The sequence below is a fragment of the Ochotona princeps genome, chromosome 4, assembly GCF_030435755.1.
Source record: "Ochotona princeps isolate mOchPri1 chromosome 4, mOchPri1.hap1, whole genome shotgun sequence".
NCBI classification, from domain to species: Eukaryota; Metazoa; Chordata; class Mammalia; order Lagomorpha; family Ochotonidae; genus Ochotona; species Ochotona princeps.
Window position 1 is genome coordinate 11803783 of NC_080835.1, and position 18011 is coordinate 11821793.

Consider the following 18011-nt stretch of genomic DNA (forward strand, 5'->3'; position numbering starts at 1 on the left):
CAATGGTCTTACCCACTTTCCCATAGCCCTTGACCCTTTGTACCCTAACCAACTATGTAAGATTATAAAAAATAAAATAAAATAAAATAAAAACAAGAAACCTGAACTGCGGCTGCCAGTGTCTGATGAGAAAATTAATCAATCTGAGGTGGGCATTTGACATAATAGTTAAGAGGCTACTTAGGACACACCCATTCCGTAACACAGTGCCTGGGTTTGTGCCCCAACTCCACCACAAGTTACAACTTCTCTACTATAATGTGTATCCTGGAGGGCAGAAGGTCCGCCACCCACCCGGGAAGCCCAGCGTGAGTCCTGGGATCCTGACTTCTGTCTGACCCAGCCCTGACTATTACTGGCACTTAGTGAGTCAACCAGCCACTAATGCCTCTCTCTGTCTCTTTCTCTCTCTCTCTCTCTCTCTCTCCCACTCTCTCTATTCCTCTATTTCTCTCTTCCTCTCTCTCTCCTACTCTCAACCCCCCTCTCTCTCCCTCCCTCTATCCCTCTCTATCTGGGTGGTGTGGGTGGGGGATAGTATCTGCCTTTTCTCCCCTCACTCTCTTTGAAATAAAAAAATGAATAGCAAAACATTATTTTTTTTAAATTATTTACTCCATTAAGTACACCAGGAATAACAACACGTTCCACTTCCACAGCACTTTGACTTCACACTGCACTTCCTCCATAATGGCTACTTCAGAATGCTGTGGCAGAAATCAAGTAAAGGAGTGGCTACAACGTTCCCCAATGTGCGCAATGTTCATTACTTTCCTAAGAGGTGACTCCTTTGGCAGAGAAGCAATTACTAGTTTTATACACTTTCATAAAACCAAAGAACATTCGTGTAGCTTCATACATTTGTGTATTCAGCAAATAAAGGTTCTGCTGAGTACCACATGCTGGACTAGGTGCGGGAGAGAGTGTGAAGCAAAGGAAAGTCCCTGTCCCCGGGAAGGGACAGCAGCCTTGGGCTAAAATCCCTGTTGAAGTGTGTGTGTCCCAAGCTGAAGTGTACCCAGGCTCTCAGTAGCCCTACCCATACCCATCAGCCTCCTGAGTGAGGGTCTCTCTTCCTGTCCGGTTTGCTTGGCACCATTGAGGCCAAGAGCCTTGGAGGGCTGTTTTAGCAGGAACTAAATGATCAAAGATAGTTGTCTGAAGTTTAATTTTAATGCTCTGTGAATACTCTTCCCTCTGAGTGGGTGAAGAGGAAGAAAGAAAGGAAAAACTAAAAATGACAAAGAAAAAAGGTAATACCATGCTTCCTAAAGAAATAAGTGAGAAGAGATAGCTGGGGGTTGGAGTGGGTGTATGCAAATGGCTGCAGATGAGCCATCCATAGCTGTCCCAACCATCACGGCCCTTTGATTTTACATGTCTGAGGCTGAGTTATTGGGAATATTCCCCTGGAATCTACTGTGCAAAACTGTTTGCCACTAATCCCACACATGTTCACTACTTGATCATGAATGAAACATTTTCCCACTCTGTGGGAAGCATAATCTTCAAGACTTCTTCCAGTTTTTAGATGCATTATTACAAAGAACTGTTCTCGTCCTCAATATTTCCAAGGAACGCCAGGATTTGAAGTCTCCTAGATAGCTCAAAGCATAGAGCAAAAATAAAAGGGAGAGCAGAGGAGAACAAATTTTGGGTAAAAATCAGTGGATTCAAGTGTTCCCCTTCTGTCACAAAAGAACAGAAGCAAATAGAAGCTATGTGTGCGTATCTGGCAGAGGGCTCCAGGGAGTAACCTGTGGTTTCCTCGCATTCATGCACATACAGAGCTGCCAGTCACCTGTGCCTTCCCACAAGACGCACCTAACAGTGTGAGGGACAGATCAGGGATAAGATATTTTAAATTCCTGAACTGAAAACTTTTCATTGAGTTTAAATTCTCCAAACTCTAGTGAAGTGCCCAATGCTCTAAGCAGAGGTTCGATGCTTATCTTGGGAGAGTTTTGAAAAAGCTGGACTACACATCAACCTTTCAGACCTTTAATATCTCTTTCAAATTCATGATTCTATATTTTAATGTATACTTATATATGATATCTACTGGAAGCACAGGTAGTTTATTCCCCTAATGGTCACCATGGCTGGAGCTAAGCTAATCCAAAGCCAGGAGCCTGGAATTTTTTCTGAGTCTCCCGAGTAGGTACAGGGTCCTAAGGCCTTACGCTGTCCTCTACTGCTTTCCCAAGCCATAAGCAGGGAACTGGATGAGAAGTGGGGCAGCCAGGACATGAAATAGCACCGATATGGGATGCTGGTGTTTGCAAGATGAAGGATTAGCCGATTGAGCCATTGCACTTGCCCCTAAATTAGCATTTAAATATAGGAAAGATAAAGGTTACCCAGAAGTAAGGACACAGTAAGATTGAGGAACAAAGGGCCCAGCACCAAGGCACAGTGTGCTAAGATTCCACCTGTGGTGTTAGCATTACATTTGGGCACCGATTCTAATCCCAGTTGCTCCTCTTCTGATCCAGATCTCTGTTTATGGACTGGGGAAGCAACAGCGGATGGCGCAAGTCCTCTTGGGCCCCTGGAAGAAGCTCCTAACTCCTAACTGCCGCTTTCAGCTCAACTCAGCTCCAGTCACTGCAGCCATTTGGAGAGCGAACCAGTAGATTGAAGAGTTCTCTTTCTGCCTCTCCTTCTCTCTGTGTAAATCTCCCTTTCAGACAAAAATAAAATTGACCTTTAAAATAAAACAGATTGAGGAGCAAGAAGGCAGGAACCAGAGCAAGACATGACATGCTCGGTCTGGCAGGGTGGCGCACATGGCCACCACATGTGGAGATGATGCTGAAGGATTTTGTATACGAGGCAGCTTTCATCCTTCTTCTAAAAACTGCAACAAGAGTGAAGAAGAGGACGCAGAGTTGAGATAAAGTCTGTAAAAAGAGGAGACATGGACCAATGGTGTGGCACAGCAGGTTAGATTGCCATGTGAAGCACTGGTATCTCCTATTAGAGTACCAGTTTGAGTACCTGCTGTACTGCTTCCACTCCTGGCTGCTACACTTCTATTCAACTCCACGCTAACATGCCTTGGAAAGCTGTGGATGATGGCTGAAGTACTTAGGCCCACGCCACCCACATGGGAGAACTGGGTAGAGTTTCTGACTCCTGACTTCAACCTGGCCTGATCAATAGCATTGCGGCCACCAGCAGATGGAAAATGTACGTGTGTGTGTGTGTCTTCCTCTCTGTCACTATGCCTCTCAAGTAAAGAAATAAATAAAAAGAGACGTATAAGCAAAATTACTTGTAACTTGAGTCTGTGCTTCTTCATCCTTTCAGCTCCCCGTAACTGGACAGCACCCCAAAACTAGACAGCACCCTGTAACTAGACAGCACCCCGTAACTGGACAGCACTTCCTCAGCTGGCTCCCCCTTAGTCCATAGAGTCTCTCTCTTTTTTTTAAGATTTTTTTTTTTTCTTGAAAAGGCAGATTTACAGAGAGAAAGAGAGACAGAGAGAAAGATACTGGTTCATTCCCCAAGTGCCCACATGGCCGGAGCTTAGCCAGGAGCTCCCTCCAGGTATCCCATGTGAGTTCAGGGTCTTGAAGATTTGGGCTGTCCTCCACTGCTTTCCCAGGCCACCAACAGGGAGCAAGAAGGTAAGTGGAGCAGGCAGGACATGAACCAGCACCCACATGGGATCCCAGTTCGTGCAAGGCAAGGATTAAGCACTAGGCCATCACGCCAGGCCTCCATGGGACCTATGATTCCAGTTCTGTCTCAGATGGCTTCGTCTTCTTCACAATGGCCATCGCTACAACCATTTATCAGTCCTCAGCAGACTGCTCAAATAGGTCAGTCTCACCATCTTGGAGATGTGGACTTTTATTAACCCAAGGAATGTCTATTCTAGGTTAGAGTCAAAAAAAGTTACTTTTTAAATCTTTGGTTCCAAACTGTTTTTAGAAATTTCTGTGAATCGGGCCCGCCGGCGTGGCCTAGCAGCTTAAGTCCTCGCCTTGAACGCCCCGGGATCCCATATGCGCGCTGGTTCTAATCCCAGCAGCTCCACTTCCCATCCAGCTCCCTGCTTGTGGTCTGGGAAAGCAGTCGAGGACAGCCCAAAGATTTGGGACCCTGCACCCACGTGGGAGACCCGGAAGAGGTTCCTGGTTCCCGGCATCAGATCGGTGCGCACCGGCCCGTTGCGGCTCACTTGGGGAGTGAAACATCGGACGGAAGATCTTCCTCTCTGTCTCTCCTCCTCTCTGTATATCTGACTTTGTAATAAAATAAATAAATTTTTTTAAAAAAAAAAAGAAAGAAAGAAAGGAATTTCTGTGAATCTAAATCACAACTCACAGTCCATGTAAGTTATTCACTGGGCATTACTACATAGCAGGCATTGTGCTAATCTGTTTACTATATACAATACATATTGTTTAGCTCTCTTAACATCCCTTCCGAGGTAGGGGTTTCTGAACCCATTTTGCAAGTGAGAAACCTGAGCTCACAGACGTTATGTAATTGATCTGACGCTGCACAACCATAAACATCAGAACCAAGATTTACAACTTTTCAAATGATTTCCAAGTCAACATTAGTGTGACTAAAAGAAAGTTAAGTGAAATGGAAGTTAAAATTTTTATTTTAATACTTATATATTTTTAAATATTCATTGAAAATACAATAGTCACAGTAAGTCCATAGATCTATAGATTTTTTTTCTTAATGTGAAAACATTGTCTCAAGTGGGTTGTGATTTTTTTTCTATTATGTGACTATTACAAGTAATGTACACATTTGGCAAAAATCGTAACTAGCTTTTGGAAGACACTCCACCAGGCTAGACTTTCCATATTATTCAGTAGTATTTCCAAGAAGCTACCAATCCTCAGTCTTACTGCTGCCAAGTAATAACTGCATGTAATTTCCCTCTGAAATGCCCTGCGGCAAAACCACATCGAATGAAAATGCTAAGGGCTTAGTTCAATTCACTCACCAAAAGTGGTTCATTCCAGACACCAGGAGGCTTCCAAGTGCTCTAGATTCGTAACTCTGCAACTCTGCAAGTCTTTGGCGGATCTTCAAGGTCACCAAACTGTGCATGCTAACTTGGTGACTTGGTGGAATCCTCTGTCCTCAACTCTTTGTAGGTTCCCATTCCTGCTTCTTTTATATCAATATTTCCAAAACTAGCATTTTGGGATTGCTGGAAACCCATGAAAGTTGTAAGAAGTTTGTTTCAGAACTAGCATTAACACTTCCAAAAGCTGATGAACGTGATATTATGATCATGCAAATGAGTCAATTAAAATACCACATGTTGTTTTTTGTGGTTGGGATATTATAAACACTATGTAGCAACCTAATTTTGTACAGCTAATGAGGGAATCTCAACTGAACTTGAGCTGTGGTTATGCAACAAGGTGGAGGAATCCACCATGGAGGGAGGGTTTGGGGAGGGGTGGGGAGAACCCAAGTACCTATGAAACTGTGTCACATAATACAATGTAATTAAAGAATTAAAAATAATAAATAATAAAAAAAGTTAAAAAAAAATGAGAACTGGAAGTGGCATTATGACATACCAGGTTAAGCCACTGCGTGACTCCAGCACACCTTAGGAGACCCAGTCCAAGTTACAGCTGTTGCGCTTTCAATTCAGTTACCTGCTAATGCGCCAGGGAAGGTAATGGAGGATTGTCCAAGTGCTCGAGCCCCTGTTATCCGTGTGGGAGACACAAATGGGATTCCAGCATCCTGGCTTTGACCTGGCACAGCCCAGATCATGTGGGGAGTGAACCAGTGGATGGAAGATCTCTCTCTGATGCTGCCTTTCACATAAATAAATCCTTTAAAATGGGAACTGCAATAAATTAGTAGCTGTGTTTTGGGGGCTGGTGGTAATATTTCAATATATGGAACTCATAGGAATGGGGGTGTGCTTTGTGGTGAAAAACAGAGAACAAGTCTTGTAATGATAGCAGGTGTGTTTACATCTTTACTAATGCCTTGCTCCAAGCAGGTAAAGCAGAAGGGCGCTGCAGACAGCACACTCTTGCAGGTGCTAAAGCGTCAGGCTTCTGGACCCCAGTGTCTGCTTGCCCTCTGGGAAGCTGTCTGCAATGGTACCTTCATGAGTGTCTTTCTTACTAAGGATAAATTGCATCTTAGTTTATTCCAGTGTACCTATCTCTGTGTCTCTCTGCAGCGTGTCCTCCTTTGCCTAGCCATGGTTCTGCTCCCTCATTGATTCTGCTCACACATGGTTCTGATGGCCATAGTGCAATTTCCCTGATTCAAATGCACTTCTTACTTTAGCTCCCACAACCAAGTAAGTTCCCCAGATTCCTTGGGAAAACCATTGTGAAGACAACCATTCCTGATCAGTAGGCTCTAGCCAGAGAGACAGACCATTATGGTACGGACGTGGAGCCATCTCTCAAACTAAAATCAAAGAGCAGTTTCCAGAGAAAGGGAATAGCCCAGGTGTCCCAACACAAATCCATGACACATTTGAACCTGCAAAACATATCAAATACTCTCAGAAACAATTACTTTATAAATCTGAAATCATAGTAATATGAAAATTGTTACAGGTGACAGGCTGGGTTCCTGTCACCCACATAGGAAACTCGGATGCAGTTCCTCACCCTGCTTCAGCCTGGCCCAACCACACGTATCGTAGACATTTGGGAAGTAAGTTCCCACATGGACTATATGGTTGACTTCCGTGTGTGTTTATCTTTCAACTGTTAGTAAAGGGGCCAGAGGAGGTGGTGTTGTGGATTAATCCTCTACTGTCATTGCTAGCATCCCATATGAGTACCAGTTGGCATCTTTGCTACTCCACTTCTGATCCAGTTCCCTGCTTATGGCCTTGGAAAGCAGCAGCGAATGGTTCAAGTCCTTGGGCCCCTGTACCCACGTGGGAAGCCTGGCAGAAGCTCCTGGTCTCCGGCTCCTGGCTTTATATCAGCATAGCTCTGGCCATTGTAGCCATTTGGAGAGTGAATCAGTATAAGGAAAATTTCTCTGCCTGTTTCTCTTCTCTCTGTAAAATCTGCCTTTCAAAAAAATAAAGAAATTAACAAATAAACAAATAAATTCTCAACTGTAAGCTAAATAAGTTATTAAGAATATAACACTCTGACTTTTATTTAAAACAGTAAGAATTAATATATTTAAAAGCACTCTGAGGTTTCTGTTCCTTATAGCTGGACAAATGGAAATAAATCCAAATAAAAAACAATTCCATTTAATTAACTATGTCTTGATAACTTAACAGGTGTTTGTCTAGTTATGATGCAAATTCCTATCTTGTACTAAAGATAGTCCCATATTGAGCCTGGAACAATAGCCTCGCAGCTAAAGTCCTTGCCTTGCACATGCCAGGATCCCATATGGGTGCCGGTTCTAATCTCAGCAGCCCCGCTTCCCATCCAGCTCCCTGCTTGTGGCCTGGGAAAGCAGTCGAAAACAGCCCACTGCCTTGGGAGCCTGCACCTGCATGGGAGACCCAGAAAAAGCTTCTAGCTCCTGGCTCCGGATCAGCACAGCTCCAGCCATTGCAGGCACTTGGAGAGTGAATCATTGGATGGAAGATCTTCTCTGTCTCTTCTCCTCCCTGTATATCTGACTTTGCAATAACAATAATAAATGAATCTTTAAAAATAAATAAATAAATAAGTTTTTGAAAAAGATAGCCTCATGTTGCCCCCATGGGAGAAAAACTGCTGGACAACCAACCTAGCAAACTTACTCTAAATTTCCTATAACTATCCCTCACCTTGGATACTTTCCTTAAATGCCAACAACTGCTGGATCTAAGCCAGGAGCCTAGAACTCAATCTACCACATGGATGACAGACTCAAGCATTTGAACCTGCTGCTTCCCAAATTGTGCATTAGCAGGAAGCTGGATTTAGAGCTGAACTGGAACTCAAACCCAAGGGCGCCAACACGGGACACAAGCATCTCACACGATATCCTACCGGCCCCTGCTCCGAACACCCACCCTAGCCAATGCTCTCCGAATCAATCTCACTGTTTTCTTATTTTACTCCCCGATAAATTGAACAAACATTTTAATACACACTTCTTTTTTATACTTGCATGAGTCAAAGTTTTCTTAAAAATCTGTTTCCACGGACTGAAAGATAAAAACCAAATTTATCAGCATGATTGTTTCATGGCAAGAAGTATGAGACGGCAGTAGAATGTATGAAAATTTCAGTGACCTAGTATGTATTGTTTCTCTTATTTGATATCTATGAAACATAAACAACAGTGTTTACATTTATTAAGTCAGAGTGGCAGACATCTGGCATCTATTATATTAATCTTTGTGGCTTACATTTGTCTTAATTTTTTCTTCTTGAAAAGTGAAACAACCAAACACAGAACCCTCTGTGTTGTGACAAGGTAGAGGTTTCCTGCATTTATTTATCCCAAATTATTGACCATTCACCATCTGAAGGGATTGTGTAAAGATTTGTAGACTAGATGTAGGAGACATGAGTAAATTTTGAGCATAAAACTAATTATCTACATGACTCCAGGCAAATCGGTTCTCTTTGAACATCAGTTTTACTTCCTGTGAGATAAACCCTGATATATTAGGACGCATGCCACTCTGCTTAGGAATTTTCTTGAGCCAATACTGAACAGAAAAACTTAAGTATAAGGAGCTGCAACAAAGATTTTATTTTTCTGTGATGCTGCAATGCTTTTTAAAATTATTATTGGAGTATTCAAATAGATTCAAAAGCAGTATGATCAATTCACTCCCAAATACCTATCACCTAACCGCACAGTTATCAACTTATAGCAATTCTTGTTGTGTCTCACCTTTCCTCTCAGATTAATCTTTTTTAAAGATATACTTATTTTTATTTTAAAGGCAAGATTTTACAGAGAGAAAGGACCTTCCATCCATTCATTCACTCCCCAAATGGCTGCAATGGACAGAGCTGATCTGATCCGAAGCCAGGAACCAGCAGCTTCTTCTGGATTTCCCATGTGGGTGCAGGGACCCAAGGATTTGGGCCATCCTTCACTGCTTTCCCAGGCCAATAGCAGAGAGCTCGATTGGAAGTGGAGCAGCTGGGACATGAACTGGCACTCCTCCGGGATGCACAGCACCACAGGATGAAGTATTAGCCTGCTGTGCCACCATACCGGCTTCCAGCTGGCTTGCTTGCTTGCTTGCTTGATTGATTGATTGATTGATTTTTGATAGGTAGCAAACAGAGACATACAGATGTGGAGACATCTCCCATCTGCTGGCTTACTCCCCCAACATCACAACAGCTGGGGCTGGCTCAGACAAATCCAGAAGCTAAAAACTCGGTATGGGGACTCCCAGGTGAGTGGCAGGGATTCAGACACTTGAACTTCTGCCTTCCAGAGGGTGCACTAGCAGAAAGCTGGAATCAAGGAAGTTAGGACTCAAGCCCAAGACTCGACATCGAACGTGGGCATCCCAAGCAGAGTCTTCACTGCTGCACGAAGCACCTGCCCTCTCAAGTCCCAACATCTTATCCTTCCCTGATGCCTTTCCTTGAGCATCCAAATGCATTTGTTTATTTATTTGTGTGCTAGTAATGTTCACGTGTCTTGTTTGCTGCCCTAAGCATGTTCCTGGTCTCCCCATCAGGCAGCCCCTTCCTGACTCAATGTCTCTGCTTCACCACTCCCCTCAGCTGAAAGCCTAGTCACTGGAATAGCTGTGCTCTCATTCACCCTTGCTCCAGGAGCCTCAGCTGAGCCTAGCAGGGGTAGACTCAGGCGAGCGGTGCCAGGTGACAAATGGGTAGGGAAGAGTCCATACCACCCCCGCCTTACCCCAGCAAAGCCCAGAGAGGCAGCAAGAAGTCAGGGAGTGACACCCAGCAATGAACAGCATACATTGTACTCCCAGTACCAAATCCCCTGCCTCTTCCTTGTGCCCACTGACATTCACTGTGCTTAGGTCTATTTCTGAAAGCATCATTTTGAATTGCTAAAACAAACAAACTACCAATTCTGCTAACAAGGCCCCCAGTGCTTCTTCAGTTGATTCCCTAGCGGCCAAAGCCAAGAACGCTTCCTGGAGGGTCAGGCCCCAGAGTCCCTGCCCTGGGATTGCTCCAGTCCCCCTCCATGCGCCACAAGGGCTGGAACATGGCCTTTGACCACAAAAATGCTGCGGAACAACGATGATGAGAAGAGGGACTTGGCCCTCGGCCTAGCTCTAGCCCACACTCGGCTCGCCTCTCACTCCGAACCCGCTTTTTGTTGCTGTTGTTGTTGTTGCTGTTTTTATCAGCCCTCAGTGTCCATCAGAGAGGCCTCAGGGGTCATTTAGTTGAATAACTAAGTAAACTGCACTCCTCCCAGGTCCCTGCAAACCCCCAAAGGGCAAACCAATTTCCTTTCATCCAGAATTTACGATCCAAAGAGGATGTGGGAAGACTCCAATCTGTTCCTTTTGACAAGAAGGGAGCCATAGCTTCAGCTCCTCAAGGAGCTGCTCACCACCCCATCGACCTCAAGGTCCTCATCCACAGAGACTCACCTCTTCCTCCCTGCAGTCTGAACCCCAGGAGAAGTCACGGAGAGAGGTGTGTTCCACGAACCTCCCCAGAGGTCTAGTCATCCAAAGCCATGGGAGATCGTGAGAGGATGGACTTGGCTTTATAAACTCCGAGCAGAACCAGAACGTGTCCACTGCTTCCGCCCATCTGAACTGTATGTATTGTCATCAGGTCTGCATGTGTGGACAACCTGGAAGCAACTCTAGTGGGGAGAACCTGAAAGACACAGGCTCGAATGAAAGGGAGCTCCCCAGCCACCCAAGATGGCCAGGCTGAGAGGACACTGAGCTCCCCTGGAGGTGAAACAGCCGAGGAGGCCCATCAGCTAAGGTTGGTGTTGTCTGTTGGAAATTCTGCTGGGTTCTCCAAGAGCTGATTCAGAAAGCCAAGGTTGCCTGTTCTCTCCTCGTTCTGTTCCTCCAAAATCCACACCCAACCCACCCACCCCCGCTCTGCCAGCCTCTGATCTGATACCATTCAGGGGTCCTTGGCAACTTCTTCCAGTCCCTCTTCACTGTGAGTTCATAAGCTGCTTTGTGGTGGGATGGAAGCTAATGTATCTCGAGTGCCTGTTATGTTTCTGGAAGTGCAGTAAGTTAGCTTTCAGTCATCACAAACACAGAACAAGTTGAGGTTCTGAGAGGTTGCGGAACTGCACCAAGCTTCCTAGCACATTCCAACCCACATTTTGCTTAGTTGATGTTTACCACCCACTTTCAGCCGTTAGACTTCCCCACATCCTCCGCCTCATTCTGAGAACTCCAGCCCTGCTCACCCCGAAGCCTGCCCACATCACTCCCAGCCTCAGCCACCCTTATGGAAGCAAGCTGGTCCTCCAACAAAATTTTGAGGTCTTAAATGGCCACAGCCACATCTTATGCTATTTTTAACAAGAGTTGCTGAAATATTTTGAGCAACAGTAATTGTTGAAATACTTTTGAACAACTGCAATTATTTCAAGAGTCTTTATTCAACTGTCTTGATTCAAACATCTTTGAACAAATATTTTTCCACAGTGGCAGTTGTTCAAATGTGTATTGGTTGCCTGATATAAAAGTTAATATAGCCTCTACTCTCAGAAAATATGATGTAATATGGAAGCCAATTGGCCCTGTGGGGGAAAGAAAGACTTGGAAATATTGATAAAGTTCTGTTAGCTTCTACATCTGCATGAATGAAAACCAACTGCAAGATTACAAAGCACACAAATAAGAATCCAGTTGAGTAAGGCAAGTCTGCCTGGAAAGGCTAAGCAAGATTTTTACAGGATTATTTGCAGAGGCTTAGAGCAGCTTTTCAATAGCCTCTGTAAGACCATTGGTCAAGGTCACCTCAATTACGGATTGCCAATAGATAAGTCTCTGAAGAAATCAAAAAGAAATCTGGAAGTTTGAGTGCGAACAGGAGAAGACTAGGATAGCACACAGTCCTGCGCCATGGGAAGATGGTGGTAAGGGGATTAACCGGAGCAAGGAACTTCATTTGCTGAAGAGTAAAATCAGGCACTCAGCCTAAATAAAAAATGTGGAGCATGGCTTTAGGTATGCATGCCTCTAAAGGATCAGGTTGCACCCTAATAGAGAAACCTGCACGTAATAATATTCATTGCAGCTCAGAGATCGTGAACACTTGGATTTGTACAGAACTAGACCCCTTAGAAAGTTAAAAAGAAAGAGTAAACAAATGGTACCGCTGGGTGGAGATATTCAAGCCCAGGGCCAAACACTGGCCTTACCAGATTAAACCTCAGGATGGGATCATGAGGTTATTTGATTCTGCCACCCCATCCGAACCCTGCCTTTTGGAGTTGTATGTTCTGACTTTCACAACAAACTCAAGATTAGCCCCATAAAGGGCATGGGTTGTCTAGAGTATTCTCCTACCATCCCATGTTCATAGCCCCAGCTCCAGAAGGTGAAGAAGCACCCAGGGAAGAAGGAGGGTCCTGGCAGTTTCAGAAACTGACTGCTTTCTTCTAAGTCCATGGTCTTCAGTGGGTTGTGTACCCTCACAGGAAGTAAAGATTCTTCAGAGGGTTCATAGCAAAGCAAGTTGAAGGGAATTGATGTCCTCAACCTTAGTGTTTATATTGACTCTTTCCTAAAATTGACATCCTGAGGACATGTCTGCTGGCAATGCGGAGCCTTTTTCTTATCTTCCCCTTCATAATTGCCCTTCTTTCACTTTTGAAAAGAAACGCATGCTTCTATGGAGGAGATGGAGGAAAACAGCAGATACCAGGCACACAAATACAGTTATGTAGGGGAATAAGTGTTCTGTAGTATAGCAGAGTGAATGTAGTTTACAGCAGTTTCTTACATATTTTGCAAAAAACTAGGAGAGACAATACAAATAATGACAAATGTATAAGGAGATAGAAATGCTAATTACCTTGATTTGGTGATTACACATTGAATACATTGTATTATCACATGTACCCTATAAATCTGTACAATTAAAAAAAAGATATATGTATTCTTCTACTCAAACCTGAGTCTTACTGGAAGGCATTACAGCAACATACAAAAACTTCCAGGCTATCATGCAACGATATAATTTGATAAATAAGTGTTGAAAAATAAGAGACTTTAATAACTGCTTCTAACATCTCTTTAAATTCAAATAAAAAAATTTTACCAAATAGGAGGATCTTTTCAAATGAACAGATGTCAAAGCGTTAAAAATAGTTTTTGATGACACACCACTGTGTGATTTTTGGCATAACTAGGAACTTGCTCAAGGAACTGAAAGATATTACCATAAAAAACTACTTGTGTCTGCATGTATTCATTTATGTTAACAGGATTTCTCAAATACTTTGTGTTATTTCATGTAAAATATATTCACCAAAGATCACTGCAATGAGTGGCCAAGGCACTTCAACTGATGCTTGTGAACTGTACAGCCTTCCTAAAACAGTCCATTATAATCAGATATAGATGATTGTCTTTTTAAGGATTTATTCTTTCACCTATTTGGAAGTTACGGCTACAGGGGAGAAAGAGAGACAGGTCCTCCACTTACTGGCTCATTCCCCAAAGGGCTACAACAGGTGTAGCTGGTCAGGTCAAAGACTGAATTTCATTCAGTCTCCCACATCAGTGCAGGAGCCCAACACCAGTTGAGCCATCCTCTGTTGCTTTATTCTGAATGTTAGCAGGGAGTTGAATTGAAAGTGGGGGAGCTAATAAGAGAAAGGGATCTGTAATACTATTTACAACAGCACAATCTACAATACCAAAGGTATGGAAACAATTCAGATGCCCGTCTGCTCCATGGACTATTACTCAGCCACTAAAAAGAATGAAATTATACATTTGCAACTATATGGTCCCAAATAGAGACCATTACGCTCAATGAAATAAATCAGTCCCAAAGGGACAAATACCATATGTTCTCTCTAATATAAGGAAACCATCATGAAAAGAAAGAAAGGAAGGAAGGAAGGAAGGAAGCTAGCTAGAACATGAGCCAGCACCCATATGAAATGCCCGCATTATAGGCAATAGCTTAACTCACTATGCCACAATGCCAGCCCCGAGATTATTCCCTTTTCTAAGCAAGTTCACATAGATTCTTCCTGTGCTCCCTGAGACATACCTGCACCAAGATTTGTCTCCAGGGCCTGGTACAATAGCCTAGTGGCTAAATCCTCGCCTTGTATACACCAGAATTTCATGTGTGTGCCAGTTCGTATCCCGGCTGCTCCATTTCCCATCCAATTCCTTCCTTGTGGCCTGAGAAAGCAGCAGAGGGTAGCTCAAAGCTTTGGGACCCTGCATGGGAAGTCCAGAAGAAGCTCTTGGCTCCTGAATTCAGACCAGCTCAGCTGTGACTGTTGTGGCTACTTGGGGAGTGAACCAGTGGATGGAATTTTTCTATCTCTCCTTCTCTCTGTAAATCTGTCTTTCCAATTAAAAAAAAAATAAAAATAAACTATATATTTTAAAAAAAGATTTGTCTCCAGACAGGAAGCTCAGGAAAGATGCATTCATGGTCAGACTACTAGATTGTGATGTCAAAGATCTTCAATACCAAACCCTGACTGGGCTGCTGAGTCAGAGGCCCACAGAGAATAGAACTGCCCAACGTAACAGTGAACAGGAAGCACATTAGAGCCCTGTCTAGGGAGCTTACGATGTTCTCTCATTGTACAGAGCACAATGATGTATAGGCTTAAGTCATGCTGATTGAGCAATCATCAACTGTCACCCCTGCAGATGACTCTAGGAAAGCTAACCCTTGCCGCCGGCAACCACACCCTAGTCACAACGTTCATCCTGCTGGGATTCTCTGATCACCCGGACATCCAGGAGCTTCTCTTTGGAATATTCCTGTTCATCTACATCCTGACACTGGTGGGCAACCTGGGCATGATCTCACTCATCTTTACAGACTCCCGGCTCCACAGCCCCATGTATTTTTTCCTCAGTATTCTCTCTTTTCTCGATATTTGCTATTCTTCTGTGGTCACACCCAAGCTCTTAGTCAACTTTCTGGCCTCTGACAAGTCCATCTCTTTCAAGGGTTGTGTGGCCCAGCTGACATTCTTTGTAGTGCATGTGACAGCTGAAAGCTTCCTGCTGGCCTCCATGGCCTATGACCGCTTTGTGGCCATCTGCCGCCCCCTCCATTACAGTTCTACCATGACCAAGAGGGTCTGTCTCCAGCTGGTGGCTGCTTGCTATGCATTTGGAGGAGCCAACTCTGCTATCCAAACTGGAAATGTCTTTGCCCTGCCTTTCTGCGGGCCCAACCAGGTGATGCACTACTTCTGTGACATCCCACCCCTTCTCCGCCTGGCCTGTACCAACACAGCCACAGCAGAGATGGTCCTCTACATGTTCTCTGCTCTCGTCACCCTTCTGCCTGCCATAGTCATCCTTATCTCCTACAGCTTTGTACTGGTGGCGATTGGGAAGATGCGCTCAGCAGCTGGGAGGAAGAAGGCCTTCTCTACATGTGCCTCCCACTTTCTGGCCATTGCCATCTTCTATGGCACTGTGGTGTTTACCTATGTCCAGCCCCATGGATCCACTGATGACAGTAATAGCCAAGTAGTGTCTGTCTTCTACACCATCATAATCCCCATGCTCAATCCCTTCATCTACAGCCTCCGCAACAAGGAGGTGAAGGCTGCCCTACAGAGAAAGCTCCAAGTCAGCATCTTTCCCTGCTGAACCTTGTAAGACTGCCGATTAAAATGAATAAGGCAGAACTGACACAGCAGCTTAGTAAGCTAATCTTTTTCCTGCAGTGCCAGCATCCCATATGAGCACTGGTTTGAATCCTGGCTACCCCACTTTCAATGCAGTTTCCTGTCTAAGGCCTAGGAAAGCAGTAGAGGATGGTTCAAATCCTTAGGCCCCTGCACCCACATGGGAGATCCAGAGCTCATTACTTCTGCTTCAGATCGGCTCAGCTCTGGCCATTGTGGCCATTCGGGGAGTTAACCAGTAGGTCAAAGATCGATCTCTGCCTGCCTTTCCTTCTCTCTCTGCACACCTGCCTCCCAGGTGAAAATAAACTTTTTTTTTTAAAGATTTATTTTACTTTTATTACAAAGTCAGATATACTGAGAGGAGGAGAGACAGAGAGGAAGTGGAGCTGCCGGGATTAGAACCAGCAGCCATATGGGATCAAGGCAAGGACCTTAGCCACTAGGCCACGCTGCCGAGCCCGAAAATAAACTTTTAAACTGAGGATGGCAAAGCTTCTTCCAAATTAAGTTGCTTTGCCCTGTGTCAGGTTTATTTGCATCAGCAGCACAAGAGGCCACTAACCTCATGCAGACAGCAGCCCAGGGGTCACTAGAGTCCTTCCATCCTGGGTTGGCACTCAGAGGCTGTCCTACAGAGTATCTATGGAGAGCTGGACAATGGTGGGAAGAACTTGAACCAGAACTGGAGCTGCAGGTGCAGTACAGCCTGGACCTGGATCTTATTCTAGGGTGTGGTTTGGACTTGGGTCTTGAGCTTGAATTGAGCGTTGGTCTTTCCCTTGAGTTGAGTCTCATTCTTGGCCTGGGCCTTTGCCTTGTCTCTGGGCAGGAATAGCTTAAGATGTTTAGCAACACAGACACACTTGCCAAGCTTCATCAGGCAAGCTGATGAACCTTGAAGCTGGCACCATTTTTGGATTGGGAGCATAAATTCCTTAAGCTTCACAGGCTTTGGTGGCCTTAGCACATGAGCTCACAGCCTTGGCTTTGTTGGCCTGTGTCTTCTTCAGGCCCTTCTTATTGTGCTTCCTGGTCCTGAGGAACTGCAGGCTCACCCCGCAAAGAGATTCTTATCTTTGTGATTGGAGTTGCTTGATGCCATTTCTGTGCCATTTGGGGGACCAGTTGTGCATAGTTTAATTCTCGGCTTGGCCATATCCACACTTAACTTGAGGGTTCCTGGGACTGGAAAAAGAGCCAAGTAACATAATGAATGGACCTAACTAGGAGTAACCTTGGTTTTGAAGGAAGGAGAAGTACGGGGAAAGAACAAATGCAGTACTTCGCATGCATTACAGTTAATAAAGCATGCTGTTATTCATTATCAGACTGAACCCCCACCATCACAGTGTGAGGCAACATCGGTACAGTGATCTCACCTTACAAAGGAGACACACAGTTCAGTAGAAGCTAATAACAAGTCGGTCTTCAACAGCAGGGCGCCCACATCCAGAGTGAGGACATTTCAATCACAGCACAGCCACAACACACTGACTTCTGTTTTGCTACTGATTTAGTGAAGTGTGAGTAGGCAGCAAGTGACTCAATTCTCTGTTCCTGCTCCAAAGAAGAAAGCCACCCAGTGTACAGACATCCTAAATTTTTTTTTTATCACAACTGCCTTTTGTAATCTGTTTCATGCAAGCCTTGGATTCAAGAAAGACTTTTGCTGAAGATCTGTTTTCCAGCAAGATGCATGTGCATGTCCCCCGACTGTCAAGGAGAGCACTGTGCACAGGGCCTGCCAGCATGACAGAGCACATGACTGTGTGCACACACACAGGTGTATGCATGTGCGATGTTCAGGCAAGACAGTGGTCTTCAAAATATTTTTAGATTTGACTTGAGTATCTTTCTTTTAACTTATCTTGAAAAGCAGAAAGACACAGACAGACGAATCAGCAGAGACCTCCATCTACAGATTCACTCTCTAAATATCCACAACAATTGGTGCTGGGTAAAACCAAAGCCAGAAGCCAGAAATTCAGCCACAATCTCTCATTTAGGTGGGTGGAAGAGATGCAGTCGTTCGAGCCATCGCTTGCTGCCTCCCAGTGTGTACCAGCAGGAACCCTGAATAGGAGCAGTTCCAGGATTTGAACTTAGGCACATCAATACATGTGTCCCAAGAAGTATTTTTTTAATTAAATTTATTAATTACATTGTGTTGTAATTACATAGAATCTGGGATTCTCCCCCCACCCTCCCCCCATGGTGGGTTCCTCCACCTTGTT

General features: G+C 44.4%; 1 protein-coding gene across 1 annotated transcript; it reads left to right on the forward strand.

Annotated features, from left to right (window-relative positions):
* The first annotated feature begins 14532 nt into the window (after window positions 1-14532).
* On the forward strand, window positions 14533-15914 carry LOC101526072 (olfactory receptor 5B12-like). The gene has a single exon (XM_004585510.2). It carries the CDS (start codon window positions 14777-14779, stop codon window positions 15734-15736), a length of 960 nt encoding a protein of 319 aa, XP_004585567.2. The 5' UTR covers window positions 14533-14776; the 3' UTR covers window positions 15737-15914.
* Window positions 15915-18011: the final 2097 nt, after the last annotated feature.

Excerpts from the sequence above, each read along its gene's own strand:
- LOC101526072 (XM_004585510.2), top strand. The coding sequence starts at position 14,777 with ATGACTCTAGGAAAGCTAACCCTTGCCGCCGGCAACCACACCCTAGTC.